The 27,659-nt window shown below is 37.3% G+C and overlaps 1 protein-coding gene across 1 annotated transcript in view; it reads right to left on the bottom strand.

Moving 5' to 3' along the window:
- LOC121433605 (lysosomal-trafficking regulator-like) overlaps positions 1–26,351 on the bottom strand; it is a 42,290-nt gene extending 15,939 nt beyond the window's left edge. The window contains 1 exon segment of the mRNA XM_041632090.1: positions 25,890–26,351. Coding sequence (XP_041488024.1) covers positions 25,890–26,351 — 462 coding nt within the window.
- Between the last annotated feature and the right edge of the window lie 1,308 nt (positions 26,352–27,659).

Raw genomic sequence — 27,659 nt, 5'->3', positions numbered from 1 at the left:
ACAATACATACATAACCAACAGGTGCATGACCAGCAACACAGCACAACACCCCACTCTCTAGGACATCCATAGTCGGAAAAATATTTGGGGTCCTTCCCATACCTGCCTCAGGTCAGAAGACCAAGAGAGGAAGTCCACAAACAAGCTGTGACTGCACAGATTAGACCAAAAGAGCAACCAAGTAAAACAAAGCAAAAGAGCAGGCAAAATGACACCTCTAAACCACAGAGCAGACCAAGAACAGTTCCCAAAGACTAAGACAGCCACTGTAAGAATTTGAACAAGATGCAAAGACACTGCCATGATTAAATGAAAAGAAGAGATAGGTAGACTCTAATGCAAGAATTTATCCAACATCCTAAGAGGCCACACTGTAACATCAGAATCAAGTGATTACAGACCAGGCAAACTTCACAGCCAAGGAAAAAAAATGACTAAAATTATTTAAGTAGACAACTTTATGGAGAGGATAGAGACATTTAGAGTGAAATGAAAACCAAACTAAAAAACGAAGAAAAAAAGCAACAGCTGAAATCTGTAAGAAATTAAAAATCAAACCAAAAAAAGCAAGATTACTAAGGAAAAAATCAGACTGTTAAAGAAAACGGTTTAAGACGTATGACTGAAATATATGCAGTAAAGAAAACAATAAAAACACTGTCTATGAAAAACCAGGATAAATGAACAGAAACTACAGAGGGAAGTACAACAAACAGAATAAAAGAGATGGAAGAGAGAATCTCAGGGTTTGAAGATTGCTAGATAAGGTAATGGAAAAAAATATTAAGGCTAACAAATTTTTAACAGATAACATACAGAAAATCTGGAAAAACAACAGAAGACAATTCTGTTGAAAGAAAATTAGGGATGGAAGGCACAGAAAATATAATAAAGAAAATTACAGAAGAAAACTTTCCCAACTTAAAGAAGGATATCCCTGTGGAGGCATAAGAATCATAAAGAACAACAAATAAGCTAGATTATTAAAAAATCGCCTTGTCATACCAAAAAACATCAAACACAAAACCATACAGAATAAAGAAAGAGTATTAGGAACCGCAAAAGAAAAAGGCCAAGTGACATGTTTAGGTAAACCTATCAGAATTACTCCCAACTTCGCAATGGAAACCATGAAAGTCAAAAGATCTTGGATAAATGTATCCAAGCAGACACTACGAGACCTTGAATACAAATGCAGACTACTGAAACCAGCCAAGCTTTCTTTCACCATTGGAGAAAACAAGGTATCACCTGACAAAAACAAATACTTAAAAATACATATCAAAATACCCAGCCTTACTAAAAGGAAAACACAAACCCAAGAATGCAAACTTGACACAAAAATTCTCAAGCAATAAATAAACTCACATCAGCAAAACTCTAGGAAGGGAAGCACAAAACCACTCACACTGAAAAATAACAGAAATTATCAACTACTAGTCATAAATATCTCTTAATATACATGCACTCAATCCACATATAATGACACAGGCTAAGAGAATAGATAGGAAAACAAGAATCAGCAATCTATTGTATACAGGAAACATACCTCAACCTCAAAGACAGACAGTACCTCAGAGTAAAGGGTATGGAAAAGGACCCAAAAAACAAGCAGGTGTGGCTATCCTAATCTGCAACATTAGATTTTAAACTAAAATAATTCAGAAGAGTTGGAGAAGGACACTATATACTAATAACAAGTTCAATCTATCACGATGAAGTCTCAATCCCTGTCATCTATGCCCAAAACACAAGTGCACTCACACACGTAAACAAAACATTATTACAACTCAAATTACTCATAAAACCCTACACACTAATAGTAGGAAATCTCAGCATTCTGCTATACATAATGGGCAGGTCAATGAGACAAAAATTTTTGAGCAAAATAAGAGAACTAAGAAATGTAATGAATGAAATGGGCCTAACAGACATCTATAGAATATTCCACCCAAACAAGAAAGAATATACCATCTTCTAAGCACTTCATGAAAACGTCTATAAAGCTGACCACACACTGCAACACATAAAACATACTCAGAAACCAAAAAAAAAAATGGAGTAATACACTGTATCCTATCAGATGACCACGATTTAAAATTAGAACTTGACAACAGTACAACAGTACAATCCTACAAAACAATGGACATTGAACAGCAAACAACTGAACCACCCATGGATCAACGTGAAATAAAATAAAGACTTCCTAAAATTCAACAAAAATGTAGGCATGTTGTACCCAAACCTATGTAATACTATGAAAGCAGTGCTGAGAGGGAAGTTCATAGCTCATACAGAAAGTTCACACTAGTGACTTAAAACATATGAATGCTCTAGAACAAAAAAGCACACATGCCCAGAAGGAGTAGAAAACAGATAATAATCAAATGTAGGGCTCAAATAAATTAAATAGGAACCAAAAATACAATGAATCAATGAGACAAAGAGCAGGATATTTAAGAAAATAAACAAAATAGAAAAACCCTTATGCAAAATAATAAAAAAGACGAGAGAACATCCAAACTGACACAATCAGAAATGAAAAGGGATACATGACAACAAACACTAAGGAAATCCACAAAATACTTAGAGCAAACCACAGAAACATGTACTACACAAAATTGGGAAACATAAAAGAAATGGACAATTTTCTTGCTAGGTACCATTTACCTAAATCAAATAAAGCCTACATGAGCAATTTAAATAGGCATATACTCTTTAATGAAATAGAAGTTCTCATCAAAAGCAAACAATATATCCCAGGGCCAAATGGTTTTAATGAAGAATTCTATCAGAACTTCCTATACTCCTCTTAGTGTTGCACATAATATAAACAGAAGGAACATTGCCAGAAGTCTTTGAGACTACAGTAAGATTGATGACAAACCACACAAAGACTCAACCGAGAAAGAGAATGACAAACCAATCTCAGTAATGAACAGGAATGCCACAATACTCAATAAAGTGATAGCAAACTGAATCCAGGAATACATTTTAAAAACCTTCATGATCAATTCAGCTTCATAACAGAAATTCAGATATGGTACAACAGTCATAAATTCATTAATGTAATCCATCATATAAATAAACTTAAAGGAAAAATACATATGAAAAGCCTATTAAATATTAAAATAGGCACATTTCGTACTTGTCCTCAAAGACTATCAACATAGTCCATTAATCATACCTGGGATAATGTTACTGAAAATTAAGAAGTAGCATAACCTGTATGTACAGATTGTACATATTATAATTTCAAACATCAACCATCTTTTGGGAAATTATTGAGCAAATTTGGCAAAAAAACTTCAATATAAATGGGTCAATTGGGGCCCATATGGTTAACTTAGTGACAATTGTTCTAAAATATCACCACTTGTGATTTGCTTAGTGTTACCGGGATGAATCAAGCCAAGAATAAAAAGTCAACAGGAAGCCGTTTTCTGACATTGATTGCCTTCCACACAGCCCAAAATGCAACACAGATCCATATTTGGAAGATCATAGCTGACTTAAAACCTGTTCAGGTTTTTAATGGCTGATTTGTTGGAACAGCAGTACCGGCTTATACTTATAAATTTACCTTACTCAGAAATACTAATGTTACTACCGATGTACCACTAACATATGTATTTTTTAGTTAGAAGAACCAATTTCAATACTGGAATTAGTAGTTATGATTTTCAATTGTATTCATGTATTAATTTCTCTGTTAAGTTTAATCCTCATCATCACATATGATACTACAACAACATACACATATTTGGCTGTCTGTAAACCTAGGTCATTCTTGGGCTCAAAATCCTCTACATCATAATGTTGTAGAATTCTTTAATAAGATATTGAAAAGAACAAAGTGCATGTTCGATTTAGTAATAGAGGAAATTCATAACCTTATTGCTGTTGCTGCTAATGCTTCTGTGTCAGGTGTAGCAACGGTATAAAGATTCTCAGGAACTGGACTCAGCAAGCTCAAATAGATATCAGACAGAGATCAATTTACTTAAGAAATCTGTGGGATGGTTGGGAAAGAAATATTTATCTGTGCAAAGACACATTACTTTGCCTTCTTATTGGAATTCGACCACTTTTGGCATCACTGATTAAGCTTATGGTGAATTTTTACATGAATGGAAGGTTATTCAAACTTATCTTTTGGGAAATGCTGTTCCTTGATCTCTCATTAATCATTCACATGATGTTATAGAACTTACTATTCCTAATCATTTCCTGATTCAGATGCCTCTACCATTGCACAAATTTTTGATAACAAAGTAACAGGACAATTTGGACAAATTGGATGCTAAGGGATTTGCACAAAGTATTCCTCATACCTCTGGTGGTAAGCTTATTGTAATCATTGTTATGCTTTTCTATTTTTGATTATAGACAAAACTCCATTTACTAAGAAAGAGTGCAGGCTCCTCATGGGACAGATGAGACAAAGTTGGGAAATGGTTGCATGAGAAAACAAGCATAGATGAAACCAACTCTGCCTATTTCTCAAATGTTCTCTCAGAATCTATACCATTAATAAATAATTGGTTAATGAGCTCAGTTGCTCACACTCTACAGGTTACAAAGGAGTGCTTTGCTTCTGTATACTTTTTGCCTTGTTTCTATGTACTAATTTTCCTTTTTATTACTGATATTAATTGAGGTATTGTTTCTGGCAAGAAGAGGCAAGAGTTTCTCATGACCATGTACGTGAGTACAGAGGGGTTTCAGAGTTGAGGTAGTGCCTTTGACTATGTATAAAAAGCCATACTAAATAAATCTTATTGTACAGTTGGTCATACTCTGCATTCCCGTGTACTGATGTACAAGACAACCTTGCCAAGGGACCACAACGCAATAGATGATAAGTGGCACCAGAACAAGAACCATAAAGAGGAAAAATTAGGAAGGGTTTTAAAATATTAACCAGATAAGTAATCTTCATTACAGGGTAATGGGAAAAGCCAAATCTTCTCTGTACCTAGCTATGCTAAAACATTCAATAAAAACTCATAAGCTTCACATTTCTTTTGCTGATTTAGAAATGTGTGTGGAAGTAATGAAGCCTTATAATTCTTGGTTTCCAGAAGGAACCTAAGATATAGATACTTGGTAATGAATTAAAGCTAATGTTGAAAAACCTATGAGATAAGGTGAGAAAGTACCTGTCCGTTTCTGGTCTATATGGTTTATGAGTTTTGCTATTTCCAAAGAAAAGAAAATGAAAATAACTGGCTGCTGTGTCAAAACAGAAAGTAGTGCCAGCTGCACAAGTAATGACCATGTATAAAAAAAATCAAATATTTGGATTCTTTGTCAGTGTGATCAGGAGTTATATAGCCCTCGATCTCTTCCTAAAATTGCTTATAAAAGTAAATGTAGCTCATGCTACTATGAAAAAGGATTTTTTTTCTAGTAGAATAAATCCTAACATTCCATTTAAAGTTTTACTAGTGGATACTTATCATTATCATACAAGCATTTTAGCTCAAGATATATTTTGCCTTGAATGGATTTACACAAAGGATATATTTTCTAAAACAACAAGTTATGAAGAAATGTTAGTCTGTGGAATTCAACAACGATATCTTACTTTCACAGGTATAGATTGTTCTGCTATCATTTTTGCATTTTCAAAAGAAAAAGTAGAATACATGTTTCAGCTTTCAGAAGCTTTAAAAATTCATGCAGTTTCTATTACTGGAACTTTGAATATCATTTCCACAAAGAAAATTGTGGGACTATTTACAAGATAAAGAATTTGTAAGGAATAATAGTGTAGCTTTCAGGGTCTGGAGAGATGGCTCAGAAGTCACGAGCACTGGCTGCTCTTCCAGAGGTCCTGAGTTCAATTCCCAGCAACCACATGGTGGCTCACAACCATCTGTACTGAGATCTGGCACCCTCTTCTGGTTCGAGGGCATACATAATAAAGCCATGTGTTGATTGATTACTGTTCCATACAACACAATTAATTGTACACTGCTGTTAAAGCCAAGCAAGATTTAACTCAAGAATTAAATATTGTAGGTGATTCAGCTTATATTGTAGTAATTGTACAAAACACATTTAATGTTGTACTTCATTCCAGTAATCATTCTTTGTTAACTTTTTTTAAATTAGTATTAACTCTAAATCAACATAAAAATTCTCTTACTCATTTACAAAAACACAAATTTGCTTGGATATCTTACATTTGAAAATGCTCACGTGATAAATTATTGCCTTTTCCTCTGTTCTAGAAGAACATGAGCATTTACATAATAATGATAATAATGTACATGTACAACATAAAATTCCATTTTGGCAAGATAAATAAATTATTTTAAATTCTCAAATTTGACATCTGTTACATATCCATTCTATTACTCAGGGGGATAATCATCAAAGATCTCAATCAAATGAAATTTGGCAAGTTCTTGTTACTCATTACAGAGTTTGGACATTTATCTTTCCTACAAGTAACCGTAGATACTCTTCGATCATTTATGTGGGCTACTCCTTTAGCTGGAGAACATACAAGTAATACAACACTTATTAAAAGCCTTTTCCATCATGGGTGTTCCCTCTTTTACTAAAACAGATAATGGACCTACTTATATAATTCCAAATAATTTCCTAGGTTCTAGAAATCATATATCATTGCTCATGTTACAGGTATTGAATATAATCCACAAGAACAAGCTATTGTTAAATGTGCCCGTGATACACTAAAACAAATTAAATAATCAATAACGACGATAAAGGAACATTATGGCATGGAACTAATGTGGGATTTTCAGAATAATGTGAGAGCCATTTTACATCAAGCGTTGTTCATATAAAATTTCCTAAATATGCCGCATGCGCATCTTTTAACCAGCAAAGAAACGTTTTATAAACACCCCAAATGCTAAATTTGCAAAAAAAAAAAATGGGGATAGAAATGCCAGATAACGAATGGCAGCTGGCATTGCTAATGGAGAAAGGGAGAGGATATAGTCTTGTCTCTCTGCAAGACAGGAGTCAGTTATGGATCAGGGTTCGGAAAAGAGCAGAAACTAAACACAGGATTGCAATGTAGTCATGATGGCCCTTTTGTCAAAGAAGACATTCTAGTATTGCCCAAGGCACAATTCTCTCTATGGAAGCGACCTTGATGACATAGGTCTTCAGCCTAACAAACATGGGGTCAGGTGAAATCTCTTGCACCTTAGGTTGAGATTATTGTCCAGCAGTCAAGGATACCTGTTATGGCTGAACATCATTTTCTGGACCTGAGGAAGGAAGTGGCCACTTTTTTAAAGGGAGAGAGACCACGCCCCAATGGGCTGGTATCTCAGCGGCTATTGGCTGGAGGAGCGGAAGGACCTCCCGCAACAGTGACCACTCACCCACCAAGCCAAACCACTCCTCTGTGCATAGAGAGAGCAGCAGCGTGCACCAAGGCACCAAGGCCAGTCACTCCTTCCCAGGAGGACATTGGCCCCTTACCTTGGCCCACTGCTCCTCCAGTCTGTGGAGAGCAAACACTTACTAACCATGATGCAGCTGCCAAGCCAATATGCTCTCTCCCAACAAGGTGCAGTACATGAGAGAGACTGTGATTTCTTCAGGAAGAGCTAAACCAGAAGCTGGCTCCCAGGAAAACCCTACCATTTGTGGGGTCTGCTGTAGGCTCACACTGGTTACTGAGGTCTGAGTGACAGAACCAGGTGAGCAGAAAGGGACAGACTACACATTCCCAGCACTGACTGCTAATCTAAAGACAGACCTATCCCATATTGACTGTAGGTCTCAGTAAAATTCAACAGCAAGTGGTCTGATAACCACAGTTTCTACCCTTCCATGAAAAGTCCTGGATTCTGAGGATAAGAAACAACCCTTTTCCAAAGGCCATGGCCACACATCTTTTAACAGCTCTCCCAAGCGTATTACTGAGATTAGAGACAGAGCTCTGTTATTGGTATATACATTGGGGCCTTAGGAAAACCTCCCAAAGCATAGGGAGATTACCAAAGACAAAGAGGCATAGTTTCAAGTATTTTCTACAAGTCTTGAAATTAGCATTTGACATTTAGGTGTAAGGTCCATTTCCAGTAAATTTGGGGAAGATGTAAATGGCATCTCATGTACTGTGTAGTACTCTACTACTAAGTCACGATGTAGAAGAGTAGAATTGGTGATATAAAGCATTGACCAATGCTTAGGAGAGAGTAAGCCACACCAAGAAGAATTTAGCAGAGAGAAGGCAACCTCCAAAATACCACAAAAGACAAATAGTATGTTAATATGGAATATTAGATATTTAGATGCAAAGATGTAAATTCGTATTTACCTTTTGTATGTACATGTATGTAGTGAAAATAGCAAGTGCTCACCCATAAATAGGATAGAGAGTCTGCCTGTGTAACTGCCAGTAAGACAAGCATTTGCAATTGATGGGATGGAGACTAAAGGGCTATAAAAAACTACACAAAACTAAGTTAATATAACTAAGTCATATAATGAAGGAAATGTTTCTTCAGTAGACGTGGTCTCGCCTGAAGGAGTCAGTCTTTTTCCACAGTGCAATTCCCAAGGAAACTCAAATTTCATAGCAACTATTTCAGTAGTTGTCAGAAAAAGGGAGAAACTTGAATGTATATTAGAATATCCTTATTCTTGCCAGGCAGACAAGTATTTGGGATTGATGGGATGGAGACTAAATAGGTTTACGTTGCTATGGAGATTGTAAAATGAAGGCTTTAGGATACTGGCACTGACAGTTAAATGAGGTGCCAAATAACTAAATAATAGAGAAGGCTGAAAGACCATAGTAGAGTGGATACAGAGCACAGATGGTGCCAACCTACTTAAGGGCACCCTATACACTGCTCTTTGGCATTTGATCCTTGGAGTTTGCATACAATTCTTTCAAACACAGCTCCATGTAAGTATCTGACATGGGAGCTTATGGGTTCCACTAAAGAACCACATTGGAGAAAAACTCATCATTTTGAATTTACAGACATTACCTCAAATTAAAGGATTAGTAAAAGGTTATCGATTAAACGCACCTAAGAAAAAAAAAGGTGTAGATATCCAAATATCTAACATTAGATTCAAAAGAAAATAAATCAGAAGAGGTGAAGAACACAGTTTAAGTGTTTACTGGCAGGACAGGACCTCTTAAAGAGCTGCAGAGTTTTACAGATAAAGCTGAGTCAAGAAGCCTCTCTTAGATGAGAGCACTTGCTTGCCTCTAGGAAACAGACCTGAGAGAATCAGTATATACCTAAAGAAACTCAGTTTATAATTGTTCCACAAGCATTTTTTTTTGGTTTGTTTTTTGAGAGACAGTTTCTCTTTAGCTTTGGAGCCTGTCCTGTAACTACCTCTTGTAGACAAGGTTGGCCTGCCTCTGCGTTATGAGTGCTAGGATTAAAGGCAAACACCACCACTGCCTGGGCACAAGCACTTTTGAAAACAAGTTTATTGCCATTTTTTGCAAATGTATGAATCTTATCTGCACATATACAAGATATGGAATAGTAGATATTTATGAGCTTCTCAACTTGAGTGTTGGTATTTTGAAATAAAAATATATGAAGAACCACCTACAAAGACATTTTAGCCAATAAACAAAAATCTTTCAAAGATTAAAAGCAACAAGAAAAACAAAAGTCAACAAAGAAGCAAATAATTAATTCTAGGGAAGATTATGCTGTGTATAGTAAATTGGCAGCATAAAAGGAATACAATTCAATAACAATTTCCAAAAATTTAAAACAGAAAAGATTAAAAAGCTACATTCATAGTGGAAATAATCAGAGTGATCAATGAGGTTATGAAAAAACAATTATGGAAAATAATTTAATATCTGCTTCATGTCACAAGGATTATATCACAAGATACGGATTCTGGACTATCTACCTGCACAATAACATGAACACATGAGAAACTTTGGTAATTCCTTTTGTCACCTAGAACTAAACATCACTGAATCATTTCATTGTGGCTGGTGAGAGCAGAAAGTTAGAAGCATTCTAATCATGTATTGCCAAAAGACAATCGACATCACAATAGTTCTAACACCTTTTAAACTACTTGAGACATTTATCAGACAAACTTTAAAGTGGAATGCAATATTCAGAAATTCTAGAAAAAATCAGTTTTCCAATCTATCTTCCCAGTGTACCCCAAAAGGACAACCATGTGTGTAGACTGTAAAATGATATTATAAGCATAATATATTCTACCATACTAGAGCTGCAGGGTCTCCCTATTCCAAGGAAATCCATACTCATGGAGGCTCAGAGGACCAAGACCACTGGAGACCTCGGCCTTCAGGTATATGTAGGAGATGCGGTAAAGGCAGGCATTGGTCCAACGAATGCAGTCAACAACAGACAAACAAGGCAACACGATACCGTCGGGAAACTCCTTGAGGGGCCTCTCGCAGGCCCCCAAGCCAACAGTGGCCCAGTCATTCCCAGTCACAGTGGAGAACGTGCCTCACCAAGAAAATTAAAAGCTCCAATTTCTGCTGTAAAAAGTAATACTGGTCTAAATGATGAAATACGTGTGGAGAATGAGTCAAAAAACCCAGTAGGACAGAGTAAACGTATATTTTGGCAGACTTCTATTAACGATCAAAGACCAAAGCTAAGAGTCTGTATAAATGGCACTTTTATTGAAGGCTTATTAGACACAGGTGCGGATGTAAGTATCATTACCCCAGAATCTTGGCATCCAAATTGGCCTCTTCAAGAGGTAGATGTTCAGTTCCTGGGAATTGGAACCCTATCTCGTGTAAAACGAAGCACAAGATGGGTTGAATGCATAGGGCCCGAAGGACAAATAGGAAGACTAAGGCCATATATAGCCAATACAAGAAAGGGATAGAGAAAAAATTGCCTTCACAGTGCCTACTTATAATAATTCTCAGCCTAATAGGAGATATCAATGGACTATCCTCCCACAGGGTATGCTCAATAGTCCTACATTGTGCCAATATTTTGTAAGTAAGCCATTGGAAATAATTCGTAAACAATTCCCCAAGTCCATAATTTATCATTACATGGATGACATCTTGTTATCTGATTCAAATAAAGATACTTTAGAAAGGATGTTTGAAGAAGTAAAGAAAGTCTTGCCTAGGTGGGGATTACAAATTGCCCCTGAAAAGATTCAAAGAGGAAATTCTATTAATTACCTAGGTTACAGAATAGGGTTAGAGAAAATTAAAACGCAAAAGGCACAAATTAGGAGAGACCGCTTAAAGACTCTTAATGATTTCCAAAGATTGTTAGGAGACATTTCCAGTCTACGACCAGCTGTTGGGATAACACCTGATCTAATAGTTCATTTAAACAAAACCTTAGATGGTGATAAAGATTTGAATAGTCCAAGAAAACTGACAGCTGAAGCAGAAAAGGAACTGACAATGATTGAGGAAAAATTACAGGAGGCATATGTGGATAGGGTGAACCCAAATCTTAGCTGCATCCTAGTCATATTGCCTTCCAGAATTTCTCCTACAGGGATTCTAATGCAGAGGGAAGATATTATTTTAGATTGGATATTTATACCTAATAAACCAAGTAAAAAATTAAAAACTTATGTGGAAAAGGTCTCTGAATTAATTATAAAAGGTAAGCTGAGACTTCGTCAACTAGCAGGTATAGACCCAGCAGAAATTATAGTGCCTTTTACTACTGAAGAAATAAAAAAGCTATGGGAAGACAATGAACCATGGCAAAGAGCTTGTGCTAATTTTTTTGGGTGAAACTATCCAAAAAGTGGTAGACTTAACCTTATAAAAAGAACTTCTTGGATTCTTCCTAGAATTGTACGTGATGCTCCAATAACTGGAGGCCGTATGTTCTATACTGATGCAAAAAAATCAGGGAAAGCAGGTTACAAGTCAGATGAATTGAGTAAGGTGGAACAAAGCCCTTATAATTCTGTCCAGAAGGCAGAATTATATGCCATTCTTATGGTGCTAAGGGATTTTAAAGAACCTCTTAATATAGTTACAGATTCACAATATGCAGAAAGAGTTATCTTGCATATTGAAACCGCTGAATTTATACCAGATGACACAGAGTTGACTTCATTGTTTATCCAGGTACATACAAGACATAATCAGGAATAGGCTTTGTCCGATGTACATAACACACATCCGGTCCCATACAGGTCTGCCTGGTCCTCTAGCCCAAGGCAATGCTGAGATTGATCAATTATTGATTGGAAGTGTGTTGCAGGCCTCAGAATTTCATAAGAAGCATCATGTCAATAGTAAAGGCCTAAAGAAAGAATTTTCCATTACTTGGCAACAAGCTAAGGACATTATAAAGAGATGTCCTACTTGTTCTTTCTATAATCAAACACCGTTGCCTGCAGGGAGTAACCCAAAGGGCACTAAGAGAAATGAAATCTGGCAGATGGATGTGTTCCACTTTATGGAATTTGGTAAATTAAAATATGTACACCACACCATAGACACGTATTCAGGTTTTCAATGGGCTACTGCCCTGAGCTCAGAAAAGGCTGATTCTGTAATCACACATTTATTGGAAGTTATGGCCATCATGGGTATACCTGCACAAATAAAGACAGATAATGGTCCAGCATATGTATCTAAGAAAATGAAACGCTTTTTTGATTATTATAATATAAAACACATTACAGGTATACCAAATAATCCTACAGGTCAGGCAATTATAGAAAGATCAAATCGTACTATAAAGGATATGCTGAACAAACAGAAAGGGATTGAAAATACCCCCAGAAATAGATTACATAATGCTTTATTAACCTTGAATTTTCTTAACGCTATTGAGAAAGGAACGACAGCAGCAGAAAGACATTGGATAATGGAAAAGTCTGCTGAACTAAATCAACCGATTTATTTCAAAGATGTGCTGACCTCTCAGTGGAAGCCAGGAGATGTGCTACATTACTGGGGAAGGGGTTTTGCCCTTGTTTCCACAGGAGAAGAAAAATTGTGGATACCATCAAAATTAATAAAGTTTTGATTTGAAGAGGAGAAACCTCTTGGAAAGGAGAAATGACAACTCATCCACAATGATGATATTCATACAGGTGGTAAGAAAAACATGTAAAATGGGGGCATGGTTCTGTTCTTATCTCCACAGGAAAACACTCATCTTTGAAAAATTCAAGGGACCCTGGATGTTTGGATACTGACAGATGGAAAAATACCTGCCCAATAGGAAATATCAAGAAAACTGAATGAGTTGTGTAAGTAAAATATATTAAACCATATTTCTAAATTTATAAAGCTGGTTTTGAAGTTGGACTCTGGCTCAGTCCCTCTCCAATTCCAAGCCTATTAGTAAGAGAAAAACCCAGAGTTTCTGGAGTTTCTGTCTCATATCAAGAGCCATGATATGGGACAGAAATAAATATGACTTTAGAAAACATCTTTGCTTTTCTTCATATCTATCATTCTTTTCATTGAATATATCTATCATGCCTTTCAGTGAATATATATATATATATATATATATATATATATATATATATATGATTAATGTTTAAGTTTTTCACAATGAACAATGAGTTTTTCCTGAAGTGACATTTGAAGTTTCCAGGAAGATGGGGCCCCATAACAACAACTCCACCTGGTTGATATGACGTCATGATACTGATAGCACTACTACAAGACCTGCTTTGGGTACCAGCTGCACAAGACAGTTCCAACTTGGTTAGCTGAAATGGTGCACATCTTATACAACATTTTGGCCATACCTGCACAAAACACACAGAGACTATTGGCAATTTTAAAAGACATTGATCTTGAAATTTAACCATCATTTTACTTTCACAGGATCCCCCAGAAAGAACGTCGCCCCCATGACAGCTGGAAGTAATTCTAGAGGACGACGTCCCCTTGCCCAGTAAAGTTTGCCCTTGGGTTTAAGGACATCATTTAGGGGTTGATTATAATTAGTATACGATTGAGGGTTGGGGGAGGAATTTTATAAGCTCGGGGATCATTTTGAAAAAAAAAAGAGGGATGATGGGATAATAGATTTGTAATTGTGAGTTACTGCTTTTAGACAAATATATTGGTATAGATTCTTGTATATTGATACAAAGTTAAATTATATTGACTATTTATGCATGCATGTTTCTACCTCTGTTTAAAACATTTTTATGTATTGACATATATTGTATTGATATATATATTGTATATATTTACCATATTGCAGTGTACATTTCTACCTCTGATTAAGATACTTATATAATGTTTGTGTATTGATATATATTTACCTACTGCAATGTATATTTGTACATTGTTTATATTTGAAGGTCATTGTCCTCATTTGTTTCACAGTCGTTTATTGTCTTAGTCTTTAAGTTAGATAGATATTGAGATTTATATAGACTAATAGTCATCTAAGTTTGTCATTTATAATTAGACTAATCAGGTTCTTTAGATATATAGAGATTATACTCAGTATAGATAGATAATCTTCAACCTCTTCAAAGAGCTGTAGAAAATGGCCTTTAATCTAACTCGGAGTTTTGTGGTAGTGAGACACAATTGCTCCTGGCAACACCGCTCTATTCCCGAGAGAATGTTGAGCACCAAAGACACTCCACCTGAAGCCTTTCTTTTTGGCAGAACTGGCCTTTGGGCAAAGAAATGCCCATACCTCAACCACTGACAGAGATACAGAGCATGCATCAATGGATAAAACAGGACTGTCATATTCTGCCAAGACTGGGTAAGATAGTTTTGAAAAGTTGCTTGCCTTTGAAAATGGTATGTCAGTTATGTTAGGCCTTAGCCAAAGTTGGCTGCTTCAACGCTGCTAACGCGACTTTTGGTGATTGCCCAGGTAGCTAGTTGTCTCTGTGATTTGTTGCATGTTTTGGAAGTTGTTTTACTGAACTTCCTAATTACCCAGGTAACATTATTTCCCTTCTCAGATCTTCGATGGGGTTGAAGACTATATAAATGTAGTTACTTTCTCTCATGACTTGACCAAGTTATTTATTATACAAGACCTAAGCTAGTTAGAATAGGATATTTGTACTTATTGTATATAATTTCATAGTAGGTTTAGAACTCTCTTATTTAAACAAAAGGGGGAGGTGTTGCGGGAGGTCCTCCCGTTCCTCCAGCCTATAGCTGCTGAGATACCAGCCCATTGGGGCGTGGCCTCTCTCTCTTTAAAAAAGTGGCCACTTCCCTCTCCTCTCTCTCTTCACTTCCTGCTCCGCTGGCGACTAGACTCCCTTCCTGGTTGCGCAGAGGGCTGACGGTGATCTGTAAGTTTTTCCCCTTTAAATAAATACCACCCTATTAATCATAATTCCAAACTGGTGTGGCATTGTTTATGACTTATGCCTTCAGGGGAGAGAAAAGAAAATGTGGATATGGTATAGTTATAATCTCAAGAAATTATTTTGAAAGGTTGAAACAGGATTTATGGCCATGTGCTCCATAAACTAGGGATTTGTATTAGAGCACATCAACGAATTCTCAAACCTTTTATCTCAGGATATATATCTAAAACCAATTAAATAAGAGTCATGTTAGGCAGGGCCACCACTTTTCAATCTGATCTATTTTGATTGAACTATTGTAACTATAGCAATTTGGTTTCATAATAAGGTGAGTAAAGATTCTTGATTGCCTGGTCTGTGGACACCAAGAAATGACCATAAAGACATTTATGGAGCATCTAAAATTGTTTACCTAGCTCCACATTGCTAATCTCAGCTACTGTTGAAGTAGGAAAGTTATCAACCAATGTCCCGTCTCTTCCTTTATGAACTGTGAAACTGGCAGCTTCAAGATTTGTCTATGCACTCAATTCTTGCACAGATGCCTCTTTATCTACAATCACACAGGAAAAGTCTGAGAGACAGGAGGTCACTCATTAGCTGGTTTATTTATTTTTCCTTCTCATAGACCAGCCAAAGCCTAGTCCTGGAATGTTTAAAGAAATTATCAATTACATAGCATGAGGAAAGAATGTTGCAAGCCCATAGTCTCCCATGCAAGGATGGATTAGCCTCCCCCACACTCAACAAAGGTCAAGGGTGACTGCCCAGGTCACCACAAAAAGACAAGAGAACCTGTCTGGCTCATGGTTCATCACTGTCCAAGCAGCTCTGAAAACTCAGCCAAACAGATCTTCCTGATCTGAGGACAGTGGCTCCTACATTCACCATAGCATGGCTTGTGGTCCCCCTTACAGCTCCTTAGAGCAAAACAAGAGAATCATGAAAGAACCAGGAAACTACCTACTACTGGGGCTCATGAAGCCAAGCAGAGTCCCTCAATTGCTAGGATTGCCCAGCTGAGCCTCAAGACAGTAGCAGTTGCCCTTCTAGATGAGCAGAAATCAAATGACTAAGCCAGCACAGCCCTTCACCGACATGCCATTCTACCCTAGGGGAAAAAGGGGCTCTAGTATGGAAAATTGGTACTTTAGTAGAAATTCTTCCAGTCTCTCAGAGCACTTCATGTTCTTTTCCAAACTATGGTGTTCCTCATGTGTGTGTGTTCCATTACACATTAAAACAGCAATGCTTGATAAAGCAAAATCCATGATTTTTCTCATTTCTGGAAGGTCTTAGAGGAAAGAAAGTGATAATGTAATTGATGTAATTATAATCCAAAAAAATTCATCTAAAAAGGTGAAACAAGTTTATGGTCATGTGCTACAAACTTTAGTGATTTATATTAGAGGACATCAAGGATTAGTAACACATTTTATCTCAGACTGTACATCTTAAATATGTAAAAGAACAGTTATTTTAGGCAGTGAAATACCATTTTATCTAGTTCTATTTTTGTGAGAGTATTTCAACTACTGTAATTAAGTTTCATAACTTTGTTTCTTTATTCTGGTTCTTGATTCATTAATCTGTGGATGCAAGAAATGGTCAGAAAGAACATTTAGGAATCATCTAAAATTGATTGACTCACTACCTACTTCTTATGTGAGCTATGGTCAAAGGGGGAAAGCTTTCATGCTCCTTCTTGCACATACCTCTCAATGCTGGGACTACATCTGATTTACAGTTTGTCAGTGAACAAAATTTTAACATGATTCTTGATTTTCAAGTTCACAATAAATACAGATTAGTTGGAGGACACTCATCTATTTCTTCTCAATGACCACTTAAGACACAACCTTGCAGCAGTTGCAAGATTTTCTTTCCAGTACTGAGTAACAGAAGCAAGACTAGGTGTTGAAAACAATTCTAAACCACATATTGTGAGAAAGATAGGTCTCTATAAACTCAAGGTAAGCATGATCTACAAAGATAGTTGCAGGACAGACAAAGATACACAAAGAAACCCTGTCTTGAACAACAAAAATGTATTAATTGGTCTGTGGTATGCCAAACTATAATTGAGGTACACTGGAGATAACATGGCAAAAGAGCTCTGATTTTTCTAAAAAATGCTACTCTATACACTGAGTTACAAGACAGCCAGAAATTCATAACGAGGCTCTGGCTTAATATAAAAAATAGAAAAGAAGCTGGGTGGTGGTGGCGAATGCCTTTAATCCCAGCACTGGGGAGGCAGAGGCAGGTGGATCTCTGTGAGTTCAAGGTCAGCCTGGTCTAGAAGAGCTAGTTCCAGGACAGGAACCAAAAGCTAACAAGAAACCCTGTCTCGAGTATAAAAAAGAAAAAAGAATAAAAGATTAAGAAAATTAATAAACATGATATTTTTTGGTGTGAATAATTTGGAACAGTGATGAAGATAAGGAGATTAACTTATTCTTGGGGTCGTAACATGTTTAGATGGATGATAAGGGCTATACAAAAGTAACTTAATATAACTAAGTAATATAATGAAAGCATTCCCACTTAAACGCAAAAGAATATACCTTCTTCTCAGCAACTCAGAACCTTCTCTAAAAATGAGCACGTACTGCATAGCAAAGCAAAAATCCGTAGATAGGAAAAAAATGGAATAACACTATGTATCTTATTGGAGCACCAAGATTTAAAGTTAGAACTTAACAACAAAAATACTATCAGAAATCATACAAATTCATGGAAATCGAACAATAAACTATTGAACCACCCCTAGATCAAGGAAGAAATAAAGAAAGAAAAGACTTCATACAATTAAACAAAAATGAGGCCACAAAGTACACAAACTTATGGGACACTAAAGTTCAATAGAAAAACTCTTATCCAAACTAATAAAAAAAGAGATAGAACATCCAAATTAACACAATCAGAAATGAAAACGGATACATGACAACAGACACTAAAGAAATCCAGTGAATCCTTAGATCATACTACAAAAAAGATACTGCTACACAAAATTAGAAACCATACAAGAAATGGACATTTTTCTGGATAGGTACCATATACCAAAATTAAATCAAGACCAGATGAACAATTTAAATAGACCTATAAAATATAAGGAAATAGAAGCTATCATCAAAAACCTCACAAACATAAATATCCCAGGGACAAATGGTTTTAATGCTGAATTATATCAGAACTGCTTATACTCTTCAAAGTGTTCCCCAGAATAGAACCAGAAGGAACATTGCCAAACTCTTTTTTGAGACTACAGTTACCATAATCCCAAAAACACACAAAGACTCAACCAAGAGAGAAAATTAAAAAATAATCTCACTTATGAACATAAATATGCAAAAAAATTTCAATAAAATACTAAAAAGCTAAATACAAGAACACATGAAAAAATACTTCATTATTAAGTCAGCTTCATCACAGAGATGCAAGAATGGTACAAGATACAAAAATCTATTGATATAATACGTCATATAAACTGAAAGAAAAAAACATATGACCATTTGACAAAATCTGATACCCCTTCATGATAAAGGTCTTGAAAATATCACAGGCACAAGAAACATATCTAAAGAATATAAAAGCAACTGTGAGAATGGATAAGTACAAAAACAACAATAATAACATAAAATGAAGAGGATATGAAGTAACTGTTGGGAATGCAAACTTGTGCAACCACTTTAAAAATCACTATGGCTGTTTCACAGAAACAGTTCAGACAATGAGTGGGGTAATTTGACTTCATCATTTTCAGAACTTAGAAAATCAAGTTAATAGTTGAAGGCAGATATCCACGGACAAAGATTGTTTCCTGGCTTTCTCTCTTGTCTAGTCAGTCTCTCATTCATAATAAGATAGTTGGCTTTTGTACCCAAGCCAACTTTCTCAGTAGAGGAGCCTTCCCACATCAATTATCAATCACCGCAATTTCTCCCAGATACAGCAGTCTATGGCTTTTATGAACAAAGCCACTATGAACACAGTTGAGCAATGGTCCTTATGGTAGGATCTTTTAGATATATGTCCAAGAGTGGTATAGCTGCATCTTGAGGTAGATTGACTCAATTTCCTGAGGACTGCATGTTGATTTCCACATTGGCTGTACAAGTTTGCACTTATAAATGTCCTTGCCACGTGTCCTTGCAAGCATTAGCTGTCACTTGTATTATAGATCTTAACAATTCTAACAAGTGTAAAATGAAATCTCAAAGTAGTTTTGATATTAATTTTCCCTGATGGCTAAAGATGTTGAACATGTCTTCAAGTTTCTCAGTGACTTTAGATTCTTTTACTGAGAATTATGTTTAGATGTGCTCCACATTATAATTAGATTATTTGCTGTGTTGTTGTCTAGTTACTAGAATTCACCAATATCCTAGGTGAAGAAACCCAGAATCACATAGAAAAATACGATATTTACTCACTTATAGGTGGATATTAGCAGTTAATCACAGTACTATCCATAGACACAGAGAGGCTAAGTAACAACAGCTCTAGGGGAGATGCATGGATCTCCTTGGTAAGCAGAAATAGAATAGAACTTATAGGTATACTGGAGGAAGGGGGGATGGGAAGAGAAAGGATCAGGTGAGCGAAAAAGCCCTCCTTGTGATCTCTACTTTTATGATGCTTTTTTAAATTTACAAAAAGGACTTAGCTGAAAATTAGGTAAAACACACAGCAGATGGAGCCTATGTGGCCTGTCAATCTTGATGTTTGATCTAAAAGATAATTGTACCAATGCCACAATTCTTACAGATACAAAAGATAGAGAACATAAATAAAAAAAATTGAAGGAAAGGTCACTTAACAGCACTGTATACTCTGTTCTTAGATGGATGGTTATGATGAACTCTTTTAACCTAAATAGTTATAAGGGTGTTTTCCCAGCATATGTCTGTGCACAGTACCTACAGAGGACAGAAGAAGGCAGAAGATCCCTGGGACTGAAGTTACAGCAAATGGTTAGCTACCATGTAGGTTATGGGAATGGAACCTTGGGATCTGTAACAACACCCACTGTTCTTTTTAAAAAATATTTATTGATTGACTATGTATAAAATATTCTGTCTGTGTGTATGCCTGCAGGCCAGAAGAGGGCACCAGACCCATTACAGATGGTTGTGGGCCTATGAGCCATCTCTCCAGCCCTCACCCAGTGTTCTTAATTGTTGAGCTGTCTCTCTAGTCCCTCTTTTTATTTAAAACTTATTTCCATACTGGTGAGGAAGGTCCTTCTGTCTATGTGTTAATTTTATTGGTTAATGGATGAAGAAAACTGGCGTGGTCTATAGCATGGAAGGAGGAAGGCAGAGTTAGGAGAAGCCATGGAGCTGCCAGAGACAGACACTGGTTGGAATCTAGCCGGTAAGCCACAGTCACGTGGCAATACACAGATTAATAGAAATGGGTTAAATTAATATATAAGAACTAGCCAATAAGAAGCGAGAGCTAATGGGACAAGCAGTTATTAATACAGTTTTTGTGATTATTTTGGGTCTAAGCAAGCCAGACAGCCAGAAACGACTAGCAAACTCCCTACAACACCATAAAATGATAATTAAAGGATATTGCATCATTTTCCCTTTTTATCTCTTCATTCCCTCCATTCCCAAATCCCTTCCAATTTCTTCCTTGTTAAGTTTGGGTGAATACATATGCTGAAACACATGAATACAAAATGATGCATCCATTTTTGTTGATTGTGCATATATGGATAATTGGCTGATCATGTTGTATTGGATAAACAGTTAGGGAGCTCATCCCTTCCTGAGATTTATTTTCTCAAATAGAGATTTTTTTTTACTTTTTAACCAGCATCAGTTGTTTGAGCATGACTAGGCTGCCTTGGACAGTAAAATCAAGAATAGAAAACTTAGTATAGAAAATATCTTACCAGTTAAGAGCACTGAAGATTCTATCAGAGCATCCAGATTCTATTCCTGGTACATATAGAAGTTCACTACTATCTGTAACTCTAGTACCAGGGCTTCTGACACCATCTTCTGGCCTCCTTGGCCATGATAAGAACACGAGATGTAGACCATAAAAATTATTTAAGCTATATGTGGTAATGCATTCTTTTAGTACCTGCAATCTGAACACAAGAGCTAGGATTGCCCAGCTGAGCCTCAAGACAGTACCAGTTGCCCTACTAGATGAGCAGAAATCAAATGACTAAGCCAGCACAGCCCTTCCCAGCTCTGACATTCCACCCTAAGGGATACAGTCAGGAAAATTGGTATTTTAGTAGAAACTCTTCCAGGCTCTCAGAGCACTTACTGTTATTCTTCTAAAATATGGTGTCCCTTGCATGTTTGTTCCATTACAAAGTCACTGACCAGTGTAATCAACCCTTTCCCTCATAGCTCAGATATTCTGAAGCCAAACCTAAGTCACATTCAAACAACAACTCTTGAATTTGCAATTAGATGTGATTATCACCTTAAGGCTTGGTAAAAAGAGGCTTTATCCTCTATGCTTAGATTAAACTCTAATGCTTTACTCAGCCATTTTACCTATGTTCATTAACCGCTGATTATTCTCTACCAATAATAAAGATATCGGTAGCCTGTACCTACTATTTGGGGCCTGAGCAGGGATAGTAGGGACAGCCCTTAGCATTCTAATTCAAGCATTACTTGTTCAACAAGTCGCCCTATTAGGTGATGACCAAATCTATAACGTATTTGTCACAGACCACGCATTCGTAATAATTTTCTTCACAGTTATGAGAATGATCGTTGGCTTCGGCAACTGACTTGACCCACTTATAATCAGAGCAACAGATATAGCATTCCCATGAATAAACAATATAAGTTTCTGAATTTTACCCCCATCATTTCTCCTCTTACTGGAATCATCAATAGTAGAGGCCGGGGCAGGAACAGGCTGAACTGTTTACCATCCATTAGCTGATAATTTAGCACATGCTGGTGCATCAGTTGACCTACCCATTTTTTCACTACAATTAGCAGTTGTGTCCTCAATTCTTGGGGCAATTAACTTCATTACTACAATCATCAATATGAAACCACCAGCTATAACACAATATCAAACCGCCTTATTCATCTGATCAGTCCTAATCACTGCTGTCCTTCTACTCCTTTCCCTCCCTGTTATAGCCACAGGAATTACAATACTTCTTACAGACCATAATCTAAATTCCACTTGCTTCAACCAAGATGGAGGGGGAGACCCTATCATCTAAACACATGTTCTGATTCTTTGTGCAACCAGAAGTATATATTCTTATTATCCCTGGCTTTGGCATCATCTCCCATATCGTAACCTACTACTCAGGCAAAAAAAGAACCATTCAGATACATAGGAATAGTCTGAGCTATAATATCTATTGGATTCCTAGGATTTATTGTCCGAGCCCACCATATGTTCACAGTAGGACTTGACGTAGATACACGAGCTTACTTTACATTGGCCACAATAAGAGCCAACCTTCGTTAAAGTAAAATAAGAAAGGAAGGATTCAAACCCCCTAAAACTGGTTTCAAGCCAGCACCATAGCCTCTATGTCTTTCTCAATGAGATATTAGTAAATAAATTACATAACTTTGTCAAAGTTAAATTATAGACTAAACTCCATCTATCTTATATGGCTTACCCATTCCAACTAGGCTTACAAGATGCTTCCTTACCTATTATAGAAGAATTAATAAATTTTCATGATCATACACTTATAATCGTGTTTCTAATCAGCTCTTTAGTACTAAATATCATTAATCTCATACTGACAAAACTAATTCATACTAGCACTATAGACGCCCAAGAAGTAGAGACTATCTGAACCATCTTACCAACTGTAATCCTGATTCTAATTGCCCTGCCTTCCTTACAAATCTTGTACATAATAGACAAAATTAACAACCCAGCCCTCACTGTAAAAACAATGGGCCACAAATGATACTGAAGCTATGAATACACAGACTATGAGGACCTCTGCTTAGACTCATACATGATTCCAACCTCTGACTTAAAACCCAGATAACTTCGCCTCCTAGAAGTAGACAACCGAGTAGTCCTCCCCATAGAATTACCAATTCGAATACTAATCTCATCCTACACTCATGAGCTGTTCCTTCCCTAGGACTTGAAACAGACGCTATCCCAGGGTGACTAAACCAAGCAACTATGTCATCCAACCGTCCTGAGTTGTTCTACGGACAATGTTCAGAAATCTGCGGATCTAATCATAGCTTTATGCCCATTGTGCTTGAAACAGTTCCTCTAAAAAACTTTGAAGATTGATCTTTATTAATAATCTAATTACATTACGAAGCTTAGAGCGTTAACCTTTTAAGTTAAAGTTAGAGATAGTCTCCGTAGTGAATGCCACAAGTGGATACATCTACATGATTTATTACTGTCCTGTCAACTACAATCACACTGTTCATTCTTATACAACTAAAAATCTTACTTCACAACTTCCTACAAACTCCATTCATCAAGTCAATTAGACATATAAAAACAAGAAACCCCTGAGAATCAAAATGAATGAAAATTTATTCGCCTCTTTCATTACCCCTACAATAATTGTCATACTTATCATTATACTCCCATCAATACTTTACAACTTCTTCCAAACGACTGGTCTCAAACCGCTTCCACTCATTTCAACAATGATTACTCAAACTCATTATTAAATAATGCTAATCCACTCACCCAAAGGACGCACATGATCACTCATACTAGTATCATCAATTATATTTATTGGCTCAACTAACCTTCTAGGACTCTTACCACACACATTGACCCCAACAACACAATTATCAACAAATTTAGGAATAGCAATCCCACTGTGAGATGAAGCGGTAATCCTAGGTTTCCACCATAAACTGAAAGCCTCATTAGCCCACTTCCTACCCAAGGTTACCACTATCTCCCTCATTCCTATATTAATCATTATTGAAACCATCAGCTTATTCATCCAACCCATAGCCCTAGCAGTCCGTTTAACAGCTAACATCACAGCAGGTCACTTATTAATTCACTTAATCAGTGGTGCTACAGTAGTTCTCACAGCATTAGCCCACCAACAGATACAATCACATTTATCATTTTAGCCATTCTCACTATCCTAGAGTTTGCCATAGCCCTAATTCAAGCTTACGTATTTACCTTACTTGTAAGCCTCTACCTACATAATAACACCTAATGACCCACCAAACTCATGCTTTCCATATAGTAAACCCAAGCCCATGACCTCTAACAGGGGCCTTCTCAGCCCTACTGCTAACCTCAGGTTTAGTTATATGATTCCACTACAATTCACCTATCCTTCTATCACTAGGACTCCTAGGTAATTCACTCACTATATATCAGTGATGACGTGATGTAATAAGAAAGGCACTTATCAAGGACATCAAACACTCATTGTACAAAAAGTCCTATTCTATGGAATAATCCTATTTATTATCTCCGAAGTGTTTCTCTTTTTGCAGGTTTCTTCTGAGCATTCTATCACTCAAGCCTAGCCCCAACACATGACCAAACAACTGTGCAATATATGAAGACAATGATCTTCACCTGTAAACAATGTCATTACATATCAAATGTAAACAATGTTATTACATAAATAGTACCAGAGGTAGAAATGTACATTGTGATATGATAGATGTATCCATACAATATAAGCATACTCTTATATAAAAGTAGAGGTAGGAACACTCACATTCAATATTCAATATATCAATATACAAGAAACAGTACCAATATAATTTTCTAAAAACAGTAAGTCACAAATACCAATCATCCCATCAAACCAGTTAATCCCCCTCTTTTTTTTTTGAATATACCCCTAATTTAATATGTGAGAATTAGCCTAGAAGAGAATGGGCCAAGCAGTGTTTAAAAGAATACAGTGTCCGTGTAATTATTTCGGGGCATAAGCTAGCCGAGCAGGCGGCCGGGGTGCTGGGAACACAGCGCCACCGCCCCTATTACTACACCTAGTTAGTTCCTTGGGCAGCTGAGGATAGGGAACCTAAAATGACCCCATCCTATAGCAATACTGACGAATATTTTGCATATCACCATAGAACCTTCATCTGGTGATGGATGGAGATAGAGACAGAGACCCACACTGGAGCACTGGACTGAGCTCCCAAGGTCCCAATGAGGAGAAAGAGGGAGAACATGAGCAAGGAAGTCAGGACCACGAGGGGTGCACCCACTGAGACAGTGGGGCTGATCTATTGGGAGCTCACCAAGGCCAGCTGGACTGTGACTGAAAAGCATGGGATAAAACCGGACTCTCTGAACATGGTGAACAATGAGGGCTGATGAGAAGCCAAGGACAATGGCACGGGGTTTTGATCCTACTTCATGTTCTGGCTTTGTGGGAGCCTAGCCAGTTTGTATGTTCACCTTCCTAGACATGGACGGAGGGGGGAGGACCTTGGACTTTCCACAGGGCAGGGAACCTTGAGTGCTCTTTGGACTGGAGAGGGAGGGGGAGAGGAGTGGGGGGAGGGGGAGGGAAATAGGAGGCTAGGAGGAGGCAGAAACTTTTTTTCTTTTTCTCAATAAAAAATTATAAAAAAATAAATAAAATTTTTAAAAAAAGAACCCCCCCCACCCATGTTCCCAGCAGCATCTTATTGCATCTCTCCAGGTCCATAATAGTCATGTAGTGGAGGGGTTTACAGATGGCCACATATCGATCATAGGCCATGACAGTAAGGGTGAAGATCTCAGTGCAACCAAAGAAGTGAACCCCAAAAGGTTTGTAACATGCACCCCACATAGGAGATAGTTTTTTCTTCACCAGCAGGTCAACAATCTTCTTGGATGCTGTGACTGAGGAGTAGAAAATGTCCACAAAAGATAGAAAGCTGAGGAAAAAGTACATGGGGGACTTGAAAAGATTGCCACTGAAAACTGTGACCATAATGAGGAGATTTCCCAGCACTACAACCATGTAAAAGAAGGAAAACACCACAAAGCATACTTCTTCAATCTCTGGACTCTGAGAAAGGCCCCAGAAAATAAATTCACTGACATTGTTTACTCCTTCTATGGCATAAGTTCTTGAGGGCATAATCCCAAAAAGACTTTAAATTACCTGAAAGACAAATGAAAAAAATCATCAACACTCATTCTTATTTTATAACAAATGAAAAATTATGATGACTAGAGGTAGAAGGGGAGCACTTAGGACTTCCATACTCTGAAATCAGTTTAAATGCATCTGTTCAGATCAACTTACCTCAGTGATATGTCCCAGTGTTCTTTTTAATTAAGATGAGAAGTAAAGGCCTAAGACATAAGGCTGATTCTCGCAGTCTCAGATAATACCTGAAAAAATTGCTTCTCTACGTTTCAAAGATTATATATCAGCTTCTAAATGTACTTGGATCTTATTTTGTATGAGATATCTATTAAATTTCAAACACAATACTGTCTGAAATATCAACAAATGTTTGCGGCATTGTTTATACAGAATTAAGAATATTTGCTCATATTTACCCTGCTTCATACCGTCCTACCTGGGTATCATATCTACTCAGAAATCACAAGTAACAAGCCACAATGACTTCTGCAGGCTTCCCCTTCCCCTAAAACTTGGATCATCTTGAAGTGACACTATGGTCTCTCATCTGACCTCATGAATTGAACATCAATATGTGGTATTGTAGAAAGAAACTTAATTTAGGCACACTTGATTCTAAAATGATCCCACTATAAGACAGATGAATCATTTAACTTCATGAGACTTCCCTCACATCATTTGTCATATAAAGTTTTGTCATTATTGTTTATCATAAAATGTCAGTTCTACAATGAAATTAAATCAGTCCATGAACATAAAATCAAAACAAAATGCTGAAGAGGCAAAGATAAGAGAATATGCATGAATATGATAAAAATTGATGATAATAGAAGAATCTGCTGTAGATGAAGCCAGCTCTGGTGTTTAATCAAGAAGGAAGCAATGGGCCAGCCTGGGACGGGGAGCTCGGGGGTTTCTTGGCCCCCTGTCCTGCTTGGGCTCTCTGCAGGGCCTCTACTCCCCGGGTGCTGCCTCTTTCTTCCTGGCCCACCCAGCTTCTGTCCAGAGCCCTCCCCACTTCGCCCCCACTGCCCTCTTTTGGCGCGTGGCATCGCCCAGCCCAGCCTATCTGGGCACTGAGTCCGAGTACCCGGGGCTCCCGGGGGGCAGCAGTTCCTTTGTTTCTGTGGCCTGCCTGCACCAAGCGGGGTAGGCGCTTTGTCTGCGAGCTGCCCAACCAGCACGGAGGCCTGATCTTTCGGCGTCAGGAGACCCAGCATTGGGGTGAGTTTCTGGCCCACGGCGCCAGCCTGGGACGGGGAGCTCGGGGGTTTCTTGGCCCCCTGTCCTGCTTGG

This window comes from Microtus oregoni, unplaced genomic scaffold, assembly GCF_018167655.1.
Source record: "Microtus oregoni isolate MIOR12 unplaced genomic scaffold, Mior012 000040F_ref0000088, whole genome shotgun sequence".
In the NCBI taxonomy this organism is placed as follows: Eukaryota; Metazoa; Chordata; class Mammalia; order Rodentia; family Cricetidae; genus Microtus; species Microtus oregoni.
Note: the sequence above shows the minus strand (reverse complement) of the source record. Positions and strands in the feature narration are given on the sequence as shown.